The sequence below is a fragment of the Cupressus sempervirens genome, chromosome 6, assembly GCF_028749045.1.
Source record: "Cupressus sempervirens isolate cs-2001-9-10 chromosome 6, ASM2874904v1, whole genome shotgun sequence".
NCBI lineage: Eukaryota > Viridiplantae > Streptophyta > Pinopsida > Cupressales > Cupressaceae > Cupressus > Cupressus sempervirens.
The window spans coordinates 86087332-86108507 of NC_143123.1; the positions used below are offsets into that span (position 1 = coordinate 86087332).

General features: G+C 36.3%; 1 protein-coding gene across 1 annotated transcript in view; it reads left to right on the forward strand.

Moving 5' to 3' along the window:
* Window positions 1-21176, forward strand: part of LOC149551300 (uncharacterized) — an 83491-nt gene that overhangs the window by 17994 nt on the left and 44321 nt on the right. Inside the window, exons 3-7 of the mRNA XM_089786853.1 lie at window positions 172-344; window positions 485-564; window positions 1648-1782; window positions 1894-2010; window positions 20955-21044. Of these exons, the coding sequence (XP_089642979.1) occupies window positions 172-344; window positions 485-564; window positions 1648-1782; window positions 1894-2010; window positions 20955-21044 (595 nt within the window). The remainder of the gene's footprint in view (window positions 1-171; window positions 345-484; window positions 565-1647; window positions 1783-1893; window positions 2011-20954; window positions 21045-21176) is intronic.

Sequence of the window (21176 nt, forward strand, 5' to 3'; positions counted from 1 at the left end):
AATGTTTTTTGGCTAATCATGGTTTCTATTTTTCAGCAATAAGCTTTAGCATAAGAGGAATTTATCATTGTGAATTTACTGTCAGCAGACAACAAATTTTAGCATTTGAGTAGATTCACTTCCAATCTTATATTGAGTCCATACTCTTGAGTCTTTGCCTTATCTATGAAGGTGTTGCCGTGACAACTTGGACAAAGCTTTTGCTGACTGTTCTGTGCCACAAGAAAAGTCCGATGCCGAAATTAATGCAGAACTTAATATTTCTGAGAGTTCCAACTTCAATGAAAATGACAACTCAGATGGCCAGGTAGACTCAAAGGCTATTCAGAAGAGCCATATTCAAGGTATGCCAATACATAACTATCATTTTTAACTAAACCTTATGGGCCATATGAATAGTATATGAGTTATTCCAATCCTGAAGGCAGTTCTTTGTCTTTGGTGGGAATCAAATTGTTGTTCTTTATTTCATGTAACTGTGCAGTGGCTCAGAAATATGTATGGACATCAATTGAGCGCAACGTTTATGTTAATAGGTGCCGGAAGAGTCCAACAATTGATGAGGTCAGTTGGTTGAATATCTATTTTCATATAAAAACAGTAGAATAATTTGCTGTGTTATAAATTATATTTCTGATGAATTTATATGCACAAGTGAGGATTTCTTCTAATCTTTATTGTTAATTAATTTGTATTTATTATCTCAATGTCAATAAATGTGTTGTTCAGGCTTAAACAGTTTTCGTCATATCAATCTACATTCAGAATTACTATCTTAATTGTCTCTTTTTACAATTATGTTGTTTGACAATAACAATCATAGATGGCTATGTATTGACTGTTTGTCCAGTTCCCTTATGGATGGTTCCTTACTAGTAGTTGCAATCCGAGTTTCTTAAATGTTTGTTTTTAGGTAAAATTTCAATTTCAGAAGTGCACCACTCCCTTTTTAATTCTTTCCTTTTAAACAGGGCGTGGGCACAAATCAGTTTTTGAGTTGCAACATTCTCTTATTCAATGTTGATCGTTTTAGTTCTTGATTGAAAGTGAACTTGGTTTTTTCTTTTGAATTGTTAAATATATATGAATATCTTGAGCTTGTTGAGTATGTGCTTACATATAGTCACAGAGCTTTTGTTTTAGAGAGAGCTTTTTCTTTCTTTCTTTAAAACTTATTTCCTCATAATCAGGGTGTAGGCATAACAAGTCCTTTTCCTAATCGTGACAAATGGACATTTCTTTTGTTTAATGTTCTTCAATTTCATTCTTGATTGAAAACTCTTTGACTAGTATTATAGTTCTAATAACCTTGGCTTCTTCATGTAAACTTATAAATATATGAATGTCCTGTCCAGGTATTTTATAAGTATTTACTGCTTTTTCTTTTGTTTTCTTTATTTCCACCCCTCTAAATTGATTCTTGTTGGATTACTCTAGTAGATTTTTAGCATTTTCAATTTGCTACGTTCTTTTGGGAAGTCTAGTGTAATAATAAGCTCTTTATGCTCTTTTGAATCAATGAATAGTGCTGGTAATAAATACAAACCCTATGAAATAGAGCAATTATAAATTGATCAAGTATATCTACTCTTGCAGATAATGGGTTGTCAGTTCAAAGCCCCTAATTAATTGTATCTGTCCATGCAGATAATGATCTGTCAGTGCAAAGCTCCTGAAGATGGCACTCCTGGGTGTTGTGGGGATGATTGCCTGAACCGTTCAATGAATATTGAATGCGTTCCTGGCACATGCCCTTGTGGAGATCTGTGTTGTAACCAGAGGGTAATGTGATTTCGTTTTGGTTTAAATTGCAAATTTATTGCCATCTTAAAAATACAAATTTCTATCAAGTGGAAATAATTATATTAATCACCTGTAATTTTCTTGTTGCAGTTTCAAAAGAAAGTATATGCAAAGGTTAAGGAAATGCGTTGTGGAAAGAAAGGTTATGGGTTGCGGGTGTTGGAGGATGTGCCGAGGATGACTTTTATTATAGAATATGTTGGAGAGGTACCTTTTATATGGGATTTATTATGTAATATCTTCCAAGCAATTAAAAATGAACCTATGTTTATGTTTTGTTTTATTTCAGATACATGAAACTTTACTAGGGAATATGGTACTTGGGTATTGGTTTACAGACACATTTTGTAATCTTTTTGATGTCATTGTTGTTGATTTTGAAATGCCTATCTTTACAGAAAAAAGTAAACGCTAACCTAATATTATTGGCAAAGGATAATAGCATATGCCTATTTTTGTTGAAAATACAGAAGATACATCCACATGAGCTCTGAGAATCTAAAACCCAATCAAGGCTGCGGTAAAAACATATGAACAACATTGCAGTACTACTAAAACTTGTATCATTAAAAGTATGTGCAAGAAAAACTGCTATATAGAGCTAGATTAGAACTGAAAGATTGATAAAACAATTCATGCAAAGCTTTGAAAGTATTCCATTTGCAGCATACTGTTGTGCAACCAGCTTTGTTGGCCATTCCACTTTTTATAGAAACAAAGTACCAGTCCTGGTGATGCAGAGGCGCAGGGAAACAAAGGCTTTCATAGCACAATCCACAACAAGTCCTACTTCTCTTCTTTCAACAACCACTTGTCTCACTTTCAGACCATACAACTCTGCATTGAGCCCTTTCTGCAGATTCCAAGACTCCTATAAGTCAACTACTTGGTGATTTGTGTGACAAGATCCTAAGAACTTAAATATTCAGTCTTCCCCACTTTACAATTGTGTGGCAAATCACGACTTAAGTGTTTTAGGCACAAACAGGCCCTCAGGCTAACTTCATCCTTCAAATAGATCCAAAGTGCAATGGTTTCATATCTCATTTGTTCCTTCTTAATGGTTTCACTTATGAAATAGACCTAACGAAGACCTACTTAATTAGTCCTCCTAATACACCTTTTCACTCCTTATTTGGAAACACTCCAAACAACCCTCTAAACTAATTACAGATTCTGATACCCTTTGGGAGAACCACAAAATTTCAAGGTTCTGGGCTTGGATCCCTCCTATTACCCGGTCAACCCTTACTGTTGCAAAATAGACCTAATATGCCTAATTGGATCAATTACAAAGCAACTCCTCTAATTTGCTTTATCAACAATTATTCCACCTTTACATCACACCTATCCATGCTCCTTTGCATTGTATGTGCAATCTTGTCTCATTTCAATGGCCAGTCGCATCGAGATCCCTAGCTAGGGTTCCAATGTTCTCCTAACTCCACTCAGCTTCCTGCTTGAATCTTTTTGAGCCTTACTTGTATTCCCCAGTGACCGTTGAATTCCAGTGGTGGAAACTCAAGAAAAGGGCATTTTCTAGATCAAACCCTGGCAAACAAAGAGTTTCGGACCTAGTCTTACAAAAATTGGGCTATCTCCCTTTAGACTCCACAAATCTTCGCCAAACCAACTTCAGAAGGAAGGTAACTCGCTTATCTATGATAAATCCATACAACAAAATGGTAAGCAATTGAACACCGAAATTTGTAGGAAAAACAATGGCTTTCTTCTCATTCATGAACCAATATTCAACAACTACATTTTGATTGACCCAAAGGTCTTCAAATAGACATCATAATTTCTCTAAATGATTTTTGAACTCCCTTGACTATTAGAGGAAGTTGATTATTGTTTTTCAAAAGTTGCCAATGTTGTCACAATGTTGTACTTGTCAAGCAACATTGTTGACAACTTTTACATTGTAGTGCAATTTTTGCATTTTTGTGTCCTATGACTTCCAAATCAACACACGTTTTTCCTTGATGACTGAAAACATCCTAAGAACCTATCCACACAATTCCTAGACCTCCATTGACCCATTGACCAAGTTTGACCACGTGGGCTTATACTTGCCCGAAATGTCAATGACCTTACAAAGTGGGTCTTATTACATTGCCAATGCAATCTACTTGGTCTTTTATACCATATGACCTCTAAGGATAACTATTTACATCATATCACACATGGCATACCATGAGCCTTCATGTTTTAGTTTGTATCTCCTTGGGGTGCTTCTGCACCATACTCCCCGGGTGGCTTGATCCTAAATCCACTTGAGATGAGCTCTTCTATGCTACTGCCATGCTTCCTATTGTCTGCTTCATCCGACCAAACTGCGTCTTCTTCTGAGAGTCCATGCCACTTCACCAAATACTGTTTGTAGGTGTTCTTCGTTGTTTTCTTCACAATTTTTATGTCAAGTATCTTCTCAAGTTTTAAAGGTTTGTTTGGTGGGAAGTCTTTGCCCAATTCTTCTTTCTCCTCTATGTGGATACTTGCTTCAGTGCCTGCATCAAAATCCTCTTTGCATGGTGATTAGTCTGCAACTTCAAAAATACGTGAGATTCTGATGTTAGTAGGCAACTAAATTTCATATGCATTTTGGCCAATTTTTTGAATGATCTTGCAAGCACTAATCTTACTCATCATTAGTTTAATACGTTTCCCCTTTGGTAGGCTCTCTTTCTCGAGGTTAGCCCATACCAAATCACCTACTTGGAACTGGACATCCCTACTCTTCTTATCTGCTTGTTCTTTGTACTTCTTTGAAGATTTCTGCAACATGGCCTTTACTTGGTCATGGATTAATTTGATACTCTCTTCCAATTGCTCCCCATATGTACTGTTTTGGCCTTGGTTTGGCAAATCTCTTAGTTCCGACACTCCTTTTGTATTTAATCCATATACAAATTGAAAAGGACCTTTCCTTGTACTTCTGTTCACAAAATCATTATAGGCATATTTTGCCCGTGGTAGGATAGTATCCCACTTTTCTTCATATCGCTTTGTGAGGCATCTTAGAAGATTGCCTAGTGACTTGTTGACCACTTCAGTCTGACCATCTGTTTGGGGATGGTAAGCAGATTGAAGAACAAATTAGTGCCTAATTTCTCCAGAGTGTTCTCCAAAAACGCCCAACAAATTTGACATCGCTATATGGCACTATGTTTATTGGTAATCCATGTGTTCTGACAATCTCTTTAAAGAATACACATGCGACATATGAGGGGTCACTTGTGCTCTTATAGGGCAAGAAATGGGGCATTTTGCTAAACTGGTCTGCTACCATAAACACACTATCAAATCCTTTTTGGGTTGTAGGCAACCCCATAACAAAATCCATACCAACACTTTCCCAAGGTCTAGATGGAATAGGTAGTGGTTGATATAGGCTTGCATTTGTGGTTACTTCTTTGGCTTTTTGACTCACAACACATGATTCTACAAATCATCTCACATCTGACTGCATCTTTGGCCAATAATAGAACCATTTCATCTATTCTAGTGTTTTGTCTAAGCCAAAATGCCCACTTAAATTACCGTAGTGCTTTTCCTTTACAATATTGTCTCTCATTAAGCACTTGGGCTGACAAAGTTGACTACCTTTAAACAACAAACAATCCTGAACCAAATACTTAGAGTATTTAACATGATATGCATTAGAGAGTTCAGATCAAACCTTGTATGTTTCATGGAAATCTTCATCACCTTTATACATGCCTTTGAGTGCATTTATGCCCACACTTTATATTTGTACTTTGTGTATTCTTAAGACCCTTCTGCGTAGTGCATCCGCCACCTTGTTGGCTTGCCCCTTTTTGAGTTTAATGGTGAATGTGTAGGCTTTTAGTGACTCCACCGACTTCATGTGTTTATGGCTCAGTTTGTCTTGACTATTTAAGTTGGTTAAAACTTGGTAGTTGTGTAAACCACAAATTCCTTGGGTAGAAAATAATGCCTCCACTTTGGACTAGGGCATACAATTCCAGATCATAAGAGAAATAGTTTCTCTTATCCTCATTTAACTTCTCACTAAAGAAGGCGATTGGCCTTCTTGACTAATCATTGCTCCTATAGCATGTTAGAAGCATCACATTCAATAGTAAGTTTTTATTGAAATTATGGAGAGTAAGGACTGATTGTTCTAATACTTTTTTCTTCAGCAATTCAAAAGCTTCGTTTGCAGCTTCTGTCCGTACAAACTTGCATTTTTGTCCACTCTTGATTATGTCCAACATAGGAGCACATATCTGGCTAAAATTCTTTATGAACTTCCTTTAAAATGTAGGAAGTCCATGAAAACTCCTTAGCATCTCTAATGGTCCTAGGTGTTGGCCAAATGAGAATTGCCTCCACCTTATCAAGATACATCCTTAGATTTCCTTTTAGAAATCACACACCCAAGATAGACCGATTCCTCCTACAAAAAAACATATTTCTCCAACTTTATCATTAGTCCTTTGTCATATAACCTTTTCAAAACTTGATCCAATTGCTTCACGCCATCTTTTTTAGATATGCTAAATACCAAAATATCATCTAAGTAAACTACCACAAACTTTCCAATGAATGACTCAACACTTCATTAAGGAGCCCCATGAATGTACTAGGGGCATTGGATATGCCAAAAGGCATGACCTTCCACTCATAAGGACCCTCATTGGTCTTAAAAGTTGTCTTCCACTCATGACCTGCTCTTATCGTGATCTGGTGGTAGCCACTTTTTAAGTCAATCTTGGAGTTGAACTTTGCACCTCCCAAACAATCTAGCAAGTCCTCAATCCTTGGCATAGGGAACCTAATTGTGATCTGGTTGATAGCCCTGAATCTGTAGATAACCTCTACGTCCCTTCTTTCTTGGGAGCTAATATTGTCATGACAACACAAGGGCTCAAACTTTTCCTTATCAAACCCTTATCCAACAATTCCTGCACTTGTTTGGCAATTTCCCTAGTTTGCATAAGAGCCATCTTGTAGGTAGGTTTTTTGGGCAATGTGGAACCAGGTATGAAGTCTATATGGTGACTTATTTCCTTTTTAGGGGGCTATGCTTAAGGTAGATCTTTTGCAACTGCCCCTTTGTACTTGTCCAAGAGTTCCCTCATTTATCTAGGACCTACTTCCCTCTTCTTTTCTTGCTTCTTCTCTTCCTGTTTGGGCAGAACTAGGGCATAACATGGGGTATCTTTCTCCTTCATAACCTCTAAGAATTCCTCTACCCTTACAAACATGACAGCAAATTCCCTTTGTCTCTTTTCATTTGGGTTATTAGGTAGTGGCCTCATGGTAATAGTGCTTCCATCTTTAGTGATAGTGTAAGTGTTCTTTAGCCCATCATGGTGTGTCTTCAAATCATATTGACATGGCCTCCCTAGAAGAAAATGTCATGCATCCGTGGGTACAATATCACAAAGAATCTTATCCCTATATTCACCAATCTGTAACTCTACCCAAGTCCAATCATCTATGAGAGTTTGTTGCCCTTTTGTGAGCCAAGAGACCTTATATGGGAAAGGGTGAAGTGTTCTTCTTAATTTCAATTTCTTTACAATAATTTTACATACCTTCCTTGAACTACAATTACTTTACACACCCGTCGTCCAACTTTGCAAGTGGTTCTAAAAATGGACTTCCTCTGGGGTGGCTTTGGTGTAGTGGGCACCTTGTGCAGTGTCCTCATCATGAGATTTTCTCCTCGCTTAGGGTTTGCATATATGTCAGGGGATTTCACACTTTGGCAATCTTCCTCTTTGACCAATTGTGGCCTCTCTCCTTGAGTACTTTACCCAACCTTCTCAAGGCATTTATAAGTTGGGTGTTCCACTTGGTTACAATTGCCACACGTAAATTGTCCAAATTTCTTCCACCGAACCTCCCTTTATTGTTCGGTATCCTTCCTCTGAAGTTACCTCTTGAACTTGTGTCTCCTTGGTGCTCTTCATGACTCGATCCTTTTCTTCCTTTGAAGTTCTTTCCCTTTCCTCTGTTGTTCTGATCTTGCTTTCTTCTCAACTTCTTCTCCACTCTTAATGCCAATTGAAAGTAGTTGCACATGGTATTTGATGCCAAAAGACCTAAGTCATCTTGGATACTATATTTCAATCCATTAAGGTACCTTGCTACCTTGTCCTTCTCACCTTCATTATGCTTTGATCTAAGAATCAATTTGTGATCTATACTTCATAGTCCTTAGGTGCATATACCTCCTCGATCTTTGACATCATTCTGTTCCATGAAGAAATCATATTCCTCCCCTCTCTTACTTTCTCACTTTGAACATATTTTCGCCAAGTAAGGACCGAACCCTTCATTTTTTACTTGGCTATATCTTCACTTTTTGTTTCTAATGAACTTCGTCACATTCGAAGTGGTTGCTAAGGGCTTTAATCCAATCCGTAACTTCACCTAGATTTAGTTTTCTAGTAAAAATGAGGATGTCTGATTTGCCATCAGAGGGCCTCCTTCAAATCTCCTTAAGTACATCTATGAAGATCTTCGCTCTGCAGGAACCTCCTCATCCTACCTTGGGGCTTCTTCCTCATCCCCTTCCTCTTCTTCTTGAGAGACAACCTCATCTCCCTTTCCCTTATTTCTCCATTCTTCTTTTCCTTTTAATTTCTCAACCTTCTTGGCCAACTTCTTGTTTCTTTCTTCCAACTCTTGGAATATCCTCGCCACTTCGACATTCATCCCCTATGGAGGCATGTGGAGAGCCTCTTCTACAAACTCATTTGTTGACATGCACTACAATTGTTTTTCCCCTAAAATCTTTTTGTTTTCTCTGATACCAATATGATGTAGAGGGTCTACTTCTCTTCTTTCATCAACTGCTTGTCTCACTTTCAGACCATAAAACTCTTCGTTGAACCCTTTCTGCAGACTGCAAGACTCCTATAAGTTAGCTACTTGGTGATCTGTCAGACAAGATCCTAAGAACTTAAATATTAACTCTACCCCTCTTCACAGTTGTGTCCCAAATCATGACTTTAGTGGTTTAAGCATAGATAGGGCCTTTGACTAACTTCATCTTTCAAATGGACCTAAGCAACAATAGTTTCAAATCTCATTTCTTCCTTTGTAACAATTTCACTTATGAAATAGACCTAATTCAATTGTCCTTCCTAATTCACCTTTTCACTACTTATTTGAAAACACTCGGAGCAACTCTCTAAACTAATTACAGGTTCTGATATCCTTTTGGGATTACTACAACATTTCAAGGTTTTGGGCTTGGATCCCTCCTTTGATCTAGTCAACCTTTATTGTTGCAGAATAGACCTCATCGGCCTAATTGGATAAATTACAAAGCAACTCCACTAATTTGCTTGAATCTCTTCAAACTAGCGTACGAAAAATTTCTACCACTCCTTATGAAGAACTATTCCACCCTTACATCACACCTATCCATGCTTCTTTGTGTTTTATATGCAATTTTGTCTCATTTCAATGGTTAGTCACATCAAGATGTCTGGCTAGGGCTGAAATGTTCTCCTAACTCCACTTAAATTTTTTTGAGCCTTATAGTACATCCACTCTACTTGTGTTTCCCCATGGTCATTGAAGTCCAATGGTGGAAACTCAAGAAAAGGGCTTTTTTCTTATCAAACATTGGCAAACCAAGGGTTTCATACCTAGACTTACAAAATTTGAGTTATCTCCCTTCAGACTCCACAAATTTGACCAAACCAACTTCAGAAGTAATGTAACTCACTTATCTATGCAATCCAAAAGATCTAAGACCTCAATATATCCATACAACGAAATGGTAAGCAATTGAACACCAAAATTTGTAGGAAAAACAACGAGTTTCTTCACATTCATGAACAAATCTCCAACAACTACATTTTGATCTACCCAAAGGTCTTCAAATAGGCAACAGTCAACTTCCCCAACCGATTTTTTAACCCCCATGGCTGTTAGAGAAAGTTGATCGTTGTTTTCCAAAAGTTGCTAATGTTGTCACAATGTTGTCAAGCAACATTGTTGACAACTTTTATATCACAATGCAACTTTTGCATTTTTGTGTCCTATGACTTCCAAATCACCATAGATTGTTCCAAGATGTCTCAAAACATCCTAAGAACCTTTCTATAAAATTCCTAGACCTCCATGAACCTGTTAACCAAATTTAACCATGTGGGCTTATACATGCCTAACATGTCAATGGCCTTACTAAGTGGGTCTTATTACATTGCCAATTCAATCTACTTGGTCCTTGAGACCTTATGACCTCTAAGGGCACCTATCTAATCATATCACTCATGGTATACCATTAGCCTCCATGTTTTACTTTGATATCCTTGGGGTGCTCTTGCACCACATGGCGCCTCTGATTAAACAAATAGGGTTCTTATTGAGACTGTCATAATCTTTTTAATGACCTGCTATTGCAATAGACATATGGATGGGGAATCTCCTTGTGCTTGTCACAACTATTCCATTGATTACTAGAGCTTTGTAATGTCCCCTTTTTGGGACATTAATAATCCCCAAGATAAATTCATATAATATTAAAATTGACTTATGAGAGTTTGAAGTAGATTAATAAAATAGGTCAATTTAATATTATAGAGTTAAAAAGGACGAAGAAGGAAAAGGGACGAGAGGAGCGGAAGAAAGCTCAAGGGTCCCCTGTTGGGTCTTTAAAAGAGGAAGGAGTTCACTTTGGACATGCTTGGTTTATGATTTCAGACCTCAGATCTCTTGTGGAGAGTTATTTGGAAGGCTTCAGCTTTCATCCAGCTTGAGGATGAGAACACTCGCGCTAGTAGATAATGGACATGGCCCTATTGTCCGTGGAGACGTCACATCAGGGGTCTCATGTGTGCTTACAAGTTCTTTAGTTTTCAATCTGACTGTAATTCTGTGTTTAAGATTGGATTCTTGATAATTAGTTATTGTATTACTGATTTATAATACAATAATGAATTCTCAAGTAAACTGCTGGTTATATACTCGTTAATGTTGTGATTAAGTCACTGGTTACTTGTTGGATGTTATTGCATAAAATCTTGTTTATGATTCTGAAATTTCTTGAGGAAAAATTTGGAAATGGATATCCGGGTAGGATATTATAGTGGTATCAGAGCTGGTTTTGCCTGCCAGCCTGTGTGGTTCTATGAATAAAGAAATATTTATATGAAAAAGTTTTTGGATGTATGGATGTATTCAGAGGAGACTATGTGAGATTTTATATATATCAGAAATAAGGATTTTTTCCAAGAGTCCAAGAAATCAATGTGCATTACCTAGATTCAATGGGTATGTATTATATTTTAAGGGACAACTTAGAACTATTGAACATGTGAAACTTCAGTATTGAGGTGTTCCATGTAAAGTTTCTGCAAATTCTAATGATCAGATCTGTGGTAATACCTTTAATATGCATGCTGTTTTGATCTTCCTTTATCTCTGATCTTGAAATTGGATGACAACATTGATTGTCCTTCTGAAATATATTTATCACAGCAAGTATCGATTTGTGGTAGAGTTGTTTATAGGAGCAGACTTGGTGTTCAATTGTGTCCTTTAACTACAACTACACCCACCTCATATACCATAACCAAAGGGCATGTCCCTTAAATGGACATGATCCTATCTAGGTCAGCCCACAATACCTTCTCAAAATTTGTGCCTAGAAGGAGATGTTTAATATTTAACAAACATAACTAATTAGTTAATGTTAATGCTTAACAAATGGTCATTACCAAGGATCGCCAATTCATGCTTAACCAAGGGTAATGTATTAATAGCCTTTAGAATGGTATTCTATGAGAGAAGATGAATGTGCGATTTGCACAGTCAAACTAGTCTGAGTATTGAAGTTAGAGTTCTAATGCTCCCTCTTAACTTGATAATCATATTGAGAGATAACATATCTAGCATCATCAATTAAGATGAATAAGCATATAGACTGATACTCTACATCTATTTGAATCTTCTAAGCATGTGGTATCATGGAACACATGATACTACATCATATTACCATCTTGTAATATGGCTTATCACTTATATTAGTGATGACAGTATTGCATGGAATGCAACACAAAGGATAAAATCCAAAGAATGATTAAATTCTTCATTTATCCTTGTTGTGACTCATAGGTACTGGTTGTGACTCATTTATCCTTGTTGTGACAGTATTGCATGGAATGCAACACAAAGGATAAAATCCAAAGAATGATTAAATTCTTCATTTATCCTTGTTGTGACTCATAGGTTCTAGTAATCCTATATCACAACATGACCCAAAGTTAAGATCTAGAAGAACACAAGATAAAGTTTGAAGAATAAATTCTTCCTTTATCTAAGCTGTGATTCATAGGCATAGAAATGTCTATGTCACAAATGATTTTGAACTCATCTAGATCTTATAGTAGTTTTTTACTGTTCAACACATTATTTAGAGATTGTCATCTCTCATAATGTCTTTTATACAAGTATTCATTATCTCAGAGATTGTCATCTCTTAAATAATGAATACAAATGGTGAAACCCATAATAGTCAATAGCTTGGCAATACAATTATTTTATTAATAATTTAAAGAATACAAAATTTCATAATTCAACCATACCAAGTCTTTTTCTGAAGTGATCTATCTTCACTCGAGATATAGGTTTGGTAAGAATATCTGCTGTCTGATCTGCAGTACAAATGTATTCTAATTTTACAGTATTCCTGTCTACCATATCTCTAACATAATGGTAAGGAATTTCAATATGCTTGGACCTGTCGTGGAAAACTGGATTCACAGAAAGTTTGATGGAACATTAATTATCACAAAGAATAATTGTAGGATTCATGGCTTGACCAAATAATCCCACAAGTAACTTTCTAAGTCAAATTGGTTCTCGAGAGGCCATCGCTGCTGCAAATTATTCAGCTTCTGTGGAACTTTGTGCTACTGAAGATTGTTTTCTGCATATCCATGATATCATTGCTGATCCTAAATTGAAACAACATCCTGAAGTACTTTTTCTATCCTTAACACTTTCACCCCAATCTGAGTCTGTGAATCCATGTAAATCCAAGTCAGCTTTCTCATATTTGAGTGTAATGTCCCCATCTTTTTAGCCTCTCAATGGAGTTCTTAACCTTTCATTCTTTGAAGGCTAAGTGGAGAAATAAGGTGAAATAATTAAATTATTTTCTTATAAAGTCATTAAATAATTTAAAAATTAAAAGGTGACTTTATACTTAATTAATTTAATTAAAAAGTGATTAAAATAAATATTAAATCATAGGTCACTAAAATAATATTATATTATATGGAAAAGGGAATCTTCTAGAAGCACAACTAATTATTGTTGGAAAGGAGGAAGCTTCTAAAAAAGTGCAATAAAATAAAATATTTTTTTTTTTGTGCTTGTAGAAGGGGTGAAGGAATAGAATAAATAGAGGAGAGAGCTTCATTGTAGGGCATCTAGATTTGATATTGACATTTGCTTGTGCACTTGTGGAGCCAAGGGCTTCTACAGGACATTTTAGTCATTGAGAATGATAATTCTCTTTGATTGGAAACTTTGAGGTTGTGAAACTATCAGCTGATATTGTTGCATTTGCTGGAGGTGATATTTTAGTCATCTCATTGAAGCTTATTGAGTTTTTGCAACAATTCATGAAGAAGATACACTTCAGATTTAAGGGTCATTCGATGCCCTCATTTTATCTGCACTTTGGAAGGAGTTAAGCAGTTAATTCAGAGGCATATTAGGAAGTTTATACCCATTTGCTACAGTGCCATCGCTACAGGAATCATGAATAGTGTTACAGCTACAGTGCATGACAGATTCTGATCAGTTTTAAAGCTGCCTACCAATCTCAGGTTCCCTTCATTTTATCTTCATGTTAATGTATTATTTGAAAATACATCTACATGGTTTTGTATGGACAGTCTAGTTAGATTGTTGAAGGCATTGTAACCTGATTTTATATCAGAATTTTTATATTAGCAAAATATCAATTTTGAAGTTTGAAATATAATGTTAGTTTGCATGCCAACTGTTTGACATAATGTCACTTGGCTGTAAGTCTTAATTTGCATTGAATAGATGTTATATATTGCATCAAGAAAAAACAAAAAAAAGAGTTGCATTTCATGTTAGGTGTAGACTAAGCAGAAGAGAAGTCATTTTTCAGTCATCCTATGATATTAGAAGTCATCTTTCTTATTTTGAAAACAAATTGAAAATAAAATCACTCATATATCCCTTTGCTATACAAGTGTTTGACAAAATTTCTAAAAGCAAATATAGCAAGTTTCAATCAGATTTGGACAAGGATATTATATTGAGCCCAAGTTTAAGAGTGCCTTGGAAGTATCTCATAATGTGTTTGACTGCAACTAGGTGGATCTCCTTTGCCTCACACATAAATTGACTTAAGGCGTTAACAACATAGCAAATATTAGGTCTTGTATTTACTGAGTACATAAGGGACCCAATCATCTGTCTGTAGAGAGTAGAATCTATGGAAGGATATGCTGTTGCTGCTTCTTTAAGTTTATGTAGATTAGTCTCCATTGGAGAAGACATAGACTTGCAGTTCCACATTCCAAATCTCTTCAAGATATCTGATGTATACTTTCCTTGATTAAGTATGATACTGTTAGAATTCTGCCATACTTCTAGTCCTAGGAAGTAATAAAGGAGTCCCAAATCTTTCATCTCAAATTATCTGATTAGATCTTTCTTGCATTGATCTATGAGACGATCATTACCTGTTATTAGTAAATCATCAACACATAGTATCAAAATTATCATATCATCTTTCTCCCTTTTATAATATAGATTTGGATCAGCTTCATTTTTGGGGAATCCTAAGCCAGTGAGATACTTATCAATTCTTTCATAGCAAGCCCTTGGATTCTGTTTAAGCCCATAGAGAGCTTTCTTGAGCTTGCAAACAAAAATTTAGGATCATGAGTTTCAAATCCTTCAGGTTGCTCTAAATATACCTCTTCTGCAATCTTTCCATTCAGAAATGTTGTTTTTACATCCGTTTGATGTACTTTCCATCCCTTCGATGCTGCAATAGCTAGGACTGCTCTTACAGAGGTGTATCTGGCAACAGGAGCAAAGGTTTCTTCATAATCAATCCCTTCTTTCTGAGAGAATCCCCTGGCTACAAATCTGGCTTTATATTTTTCAATGCTACCGTCAGTAGCATGTTTTATTTTAAATATCCATTTGGAAGAAACAACAAATTTTCCTTTAGGTCTAATTTCCCAAACATCATTCTTCATAATGGATTGGTATTCTTCCATCATAGCACCCTTCCAAGTTGTATGTTTAATTGCATCTAAAACATTGGTTGGTTCTTATTTAGACAAATCATTTATGGTTTTTGTATAACTAGAAAATCTTTTGGGTCTTTTGCTTTCTCTGATTGTTCCAAATGGTCCAACGAAGTCTTGTGCTTCCTCTACTATCTTAATGGCCCAAAGTGGTCTTTTCTTAGAATTTTGAGTTTCTTCAAGATTGAGATTTTGAATATCATCTGCAATTTCTTCAATGTTCTCCCTCTGAGACTCAGATTCAATATCTTTTCAGAGTTTTAACACTTCCTCTTAAGTTGATAATCATACTGAGAGATAACATATCTAGTATCATCAATTAAGATGAATAAGCATAGACTGATACTCTACATCTATTTGAATCTTTTGAGTATGTGGTATCATGGAACACATGATACTACGTCATATTACCATCTTGTAATATGACTTATCACTTATACTAGTGATGATAGTATTGCATGGAATACAACACACAAGATAAAATCCAAAGAATGATTAAATTCTTCATTTATCTAGGTTGTGACTCTTAGGTACTGGCAATCCTATATCACAACATGACCCAGAGTTGAGATCTACCAGAACACAGGATAAAGTCTGAAGAATAAATTCTCCCTTTATCCAAGTTGTGATTCATAGGCATAGAAATGTCTATCACAAATGATCTTGAACTCATCTAGATCCGATAGTAGTTCTCTACTGTTCAACACATTATCGTCATCTCTCTTCAGTACAAAGTTTTTGGGAGGACCGTAAACATAGAACGACCATTAAATCATTTTGATAGACAAAGTGTAGACAGGGAACAATCATTTCCTATTGTCATTCCAGTGATGGTGTTGGCAAATAGTGTGCGTGAATGTTCTCCTAAATGTGATATTCCTAGCATGTCGCTTCGTAATCCAGTGTCTTGGGACAAATAGAGTTTGAGGAAATGATTTTGGAGGTGGTTTGAAAAAGAAGGAAATTTTGAGTTGTCGCTATCTATTTTATAGCAACATTTGGTTAATAGTTGAAATAGTGGGTAAAGTGTGTCTATAGACTTCTGGACGGAATTGAACGAACTATCTGAAAGTTTTTAGTCTCATTGTTTTGCCAAACAAAGTTCATATTCATTACTATCTTGGGAATATATACTATGCATTGGCAAAGACAAGATATCCCCATCTTTGTGTCGACTTAAGTATTGATGGTCTTGGAGGAATAAATGTATATGTCAGGAGTTAACCATATCTTAATCATCATTTGGATGAGTTTTTGGCTTATGAAGACCGACGAGTACCAGGAACAGGGAGCTGCGTAAAATGCATAAAATTTTGAGCACAATTGCTGACTTTCACTGTTAGACTCACTGTTGTGTGTTGAGGAGGTGAGAATTAGGCGACAAGAGGAAAGGGAAGGATATTTTTTGCTTGCCTTGAACGAAACACAGAGTTGGGAGTTTTCGAGCAAGATAGAATCATGAACATCATTTGATGAATATCATCTTGGGCGTGACTACCTTGCTTAGAGACGGTTAAAAAATAAGCTTCTTTGCATAACAATGAGATACATTTTGGGTTGTAGACGACAATCATTTAACTATTGAATGGACTATGGTGCTGAGAAAAAAAAGTTTTGGGCGAACATTTGGATATTGGGCTAGTGAATAGTTTTTTTTTAGAGGGATATGAGAATTGTCAATGTGATTGCTAATTGGAATGTTACATCTTGAAACCTGTTAACGATAATATGTAGTCACTTCTCTGAAGGCTTCGTTATAGTAGGATGTTATCATAGTTGGAGTTCATGCATGAGTTTGTGATGCCAAAATTAAACAAAACCGTTACCGTGGAATTTGCCAGGATTCTTACATATTTTATCTGACCCATTGAATTTGCAAGGAAGGGTTAGATCTTGTGTTCAGTAATTGATTTTCTAGTAGTTAAAGGTGCAAACTTAGTGGTATCCGATTTGTAGATGCCAAGAATGACACCCACTAATGCCATGTTGACCAAGATGTTCTATGAAATAGGTAGCAGGTTGGGGTCAAAATCACAAACAAGGGAACATATTCTCTGCACATTGATCAAATTGGATGCATGTTTAAGCATGGTTGGGCAAACACCCTCTGATTTGTGCAGATTGCTCTTGTTATTGAATCCTCTCAAGTGGCTGGAGCATTCAGATAGCGGGGTAAAGCTGTTGGTAACTTGTTGTTTATTGGAACTTACAAGGATTTTAGCACCTCGAGAACCTTTTGAAGAAAAGGTAACGAGGAAGGTACTTCAGCTTATTGTTGATAGCTTTCACAACCTTGGGGGAAGTCATCAATTTTGTAGAAGGGCTGCTATATTGACGTCATTTGCAGAAATCAGATTATACAATCTTATGCTTGACATGAGATTGTATGATTCAATATATACCATGTTTCAAAGTCTATTAGGCACAATTAGGGAAGAACACATTGCAGGGGTTTTTGCAGCCACGGAAGACATTCTGGTCATGACAATTAATGAGAGCGATACCCACTTCCAGCCACTTCTACAAATGTTGTTAGCCATTTCAAACCTAGAACAAAGGGCTTCCCAAGCCGCTCGTAAGTTGGCCAACAAGGTGCTTGAACAATTTGAGCTCAAAATTGAGAGATATAAACAACAACAGGCTAAAGAAGAACTAAATGCAAGGGAATTACACATTATAGGATTCCAAGAAACGAGCAAGAACCAAGTGAGGAAAGAGCAGATCTGTTTTACGTGTAGGCAATTTTGGTCACTCGGTCACAATTGTGAGACTAACAAGGAGGAGTTAATTCACGAAGCACAGATCAGCATTGAGGAAGTTGAGGATTCGTTGGTCCAACTTCAACATGATGAAGATTATGGGAAGGGTTTCTCTGCAGTTAATCGTAAGGATTATTCTAGCATTTTATTTGGTGATTTAGAAGTGGTTATTGACAAGCACTTTCATGAGAATGTCTATCTACATGATATGTCTAAAAATGAAAAGGTACCTTTTCATGGGAATGGACTAGTAAAAAAAAAAGGCATAATAGTTGATGAGACAATACATTTGAAGATAGAGGAAAATTCTGAAAATGGTGCAGCTGAAAATGAAATTAAAACTAGTATTAAAGGGCTAGAGCAAGGTGATGTTTCTATAGGGGCTGATTTGAAGGAACGAGCAGAAATTCCATTTCAGGTTGATGGTTTTGAAGCATATAATTTGGATGATAAGCTGAAAGTATCAAATGATATGGTCATCGCAGCTCTAGTGCATTTTGAGAACACCCATAAAAACATTGAAGAAACCATGTGGGAAGTTAAAGCTGTCGAAAAGGAGAAGGGAATAATGAAGGGAATCAATAGTGCAAACCTTTGCTCTCTTAAGAGGGCATTGGAAAGAATGAAATAAGATTACTTGAAGCTGCTCAAGGACATGGATATAGCCATTAGACATGCATAAGATAAAGAGAAGGAGGTGGATGAACTCTCTCAAACTAAGTATGACACACTACTCTTTATACCTAGCTGAAAATCAAAATGCTATTGCAGCTGTTCACAAGAAAGATGATCCAAAAATAGAACTATGGAGATGACACAAATTGTTGAAGAAATCAATACCATCTGTGGTCACGAAAGCCAGAACAATGTTTCCACCATTCCCCATCCCAATGAGGCACATTTTGCGAATGAAGACCATAAGGACCAACAAGAAGTCAAACATATAAATTCTGATTTTTACAACAGCAGTGACATGATCTCACCTTATCATGAGGTAGAAGATGAACCAAGTAATTTTACTTCGGAAACTATGTGTGATGATGATCATTTCATTAATGAAGATCCTAATTTGGTTGATGATACTTGTGGTGAACTTGAAGTGGAGTTGTCTTCAATGCATACCGAAGGCTTCTAAGTCCAACTAGAGTTTTGACACCAAGTTGGGTTGATATGGCAGTTATTAATCTATTGGTTGGTGATTTTTACTTCATCCCTGCTACAGCTAGTAGCCGTTGCCCTGCTTGGTCTGATCTTATATTTTCAGATTTGGCTGAACTTTTGGAAGATAGTGAGTTGCAGTTTTTTTTTCTCTTGAGGCACATATCTCACGAGGCGGTTTCTATTCTTGTTTCATATTATAGCAGCAGTGTGTGGGTCTCTTATGAGTTGGACTTCCTACATATTGGAGATGTCTCTGGTTTTTGAGGGGTGATTTGCTCGTTCAGTCAGCTGATTCAGGATTATGACAGAGTGATAGACATCTATTTCTACTCCTAGGATCGAGTTGATAGGTTGGTTTGGATCTAGGTGTTAACAGGATGTATGTTTCACATTTTGTGGATTATGTTATGATGCTATACAGTTGAAGATTTATGATCCGAGTCACACAACCTACGAACACAATAGTACTTCATAGATTGACAAGGGATCCAAGGATTGGGTTGATGGATAGGGTGCATTTGGGCACCTTGTTTCACCGTGTTACAAGATATGTTTTTTGGATGGGCTGCAGAGCTGCCTACAAATTTATATGGGATCCTGGTATTAATTGCTTGATGACAAGCAATCTCGAGGAGGGAGGACTTGTAATGTCCCCTTTTTGGGACATTAAGAATCCCCAAGTTAAATTCATATAATGTTAAAATTGACTTATGAGAGTTCGAAGCAAATTAATAAAATAGGTCAATTCAATATTATAGAGAGTTAAAAAGGACGAAGAAGGAAAAAGGACGAGAGGAGCGGAAGAAAGCTCAAGGATCACCTATTGGGTTTTAAAAGAGGAAGGAGTTCACTTTGGACATGCTTGGTTTATGATTTCAGACCTCGGATCTCTCGTGGAGAGTTATTTGGAAGGCTTTAGCTTTCATCCAGCCTGAGGACGAAAACCCTTGTGTTGTTACACAGTGGACGCAACCCCATTGTTTGTGGAGACGTCACATCTGGTGTCTCACGTGTGCTTACATGTTCTTCTTTAGTTTTCCAATCTGACTGTAATTATGTGTTTAAGATTGGATTCTTGATAATTAGTTGTTGCATTGCTGATTTACAATACAATAATGAATGCTGGAGTAAATTGCTGGTTATTTACTGGTTAATGTTGTGATTAATTCACTGGTTACTTGTTGGATATTATTGCACGAAATCTTGTTTATGATTCTGAAATTTACTGAGGAAAAATTTGGAAAGGGATATCCAGGTAGAATATAACAAGCTACCATATTTGGATGAGATCCTTGGTCTATATGATTCATTATAATGCTATTATTAATTATTTTCTTCAAGGAGTAACTTGTCTAAGTGAGTATGAAAATTTGTGGAATAAGTATGTTGATTTATGGTAGTGCTCTCCTCAGTTGTTAGTAGGTTTGAAGCTTGCTTGGCTAAATGATCAGTATTTTTGATGTGTAAGATCCAATGAGAGGGTATATTCCATAATCAGAAGATAAAGGTACCAATTGTTTGGAGACAATTGAGCATCTGTTTTAGATAGGAAACAAGGATCATGAACTTGGGTTGCACTTGCATTCCATGGAGATTGTAGTGTTTTTCCCTACAATGATTATTGCAAAAGCCTGTATCATTAGCGGTAGTATTGAATTGGATGACTGATCCACTAAATTCCTTAAAACCATTTCAGCAGTAATCCCGAAAAGTGCTGCTCCTGTATGGGTTAAAATTTTCTTTATCAAAATTCATTTTCACCCATCCTGAGTAGGTGGGAACCATTTGCCTTCTAATTGATCTTTTTGGCGACCTCCACATCAGAGAGAGATGTTGATTGTTGGGAGTGAAATAATCTCAGTTATTTATTGGTACATATTTGAGTTTGGACATTAATCAAGTTTCAGATCTTAATGATTGCACTTTGATACAGGTCTTAGGTCCGCAGGAGCATGGAGTACGCTTGAAGGAATATGCATGTCGAGGCCATAAGCATTCTTACTTCATGAAAATAGAAAATGAGGTAAAGCTGAATGACTTGACATTTTTTTTTCTCTTAACCCTTAAATGGTTGTTTATCTGCTCTTTAAGATATAGTTATTATGTACATTTTCTTTGAAAGTTTCGAATCCAATTTAGTGAATTAATAAATTTT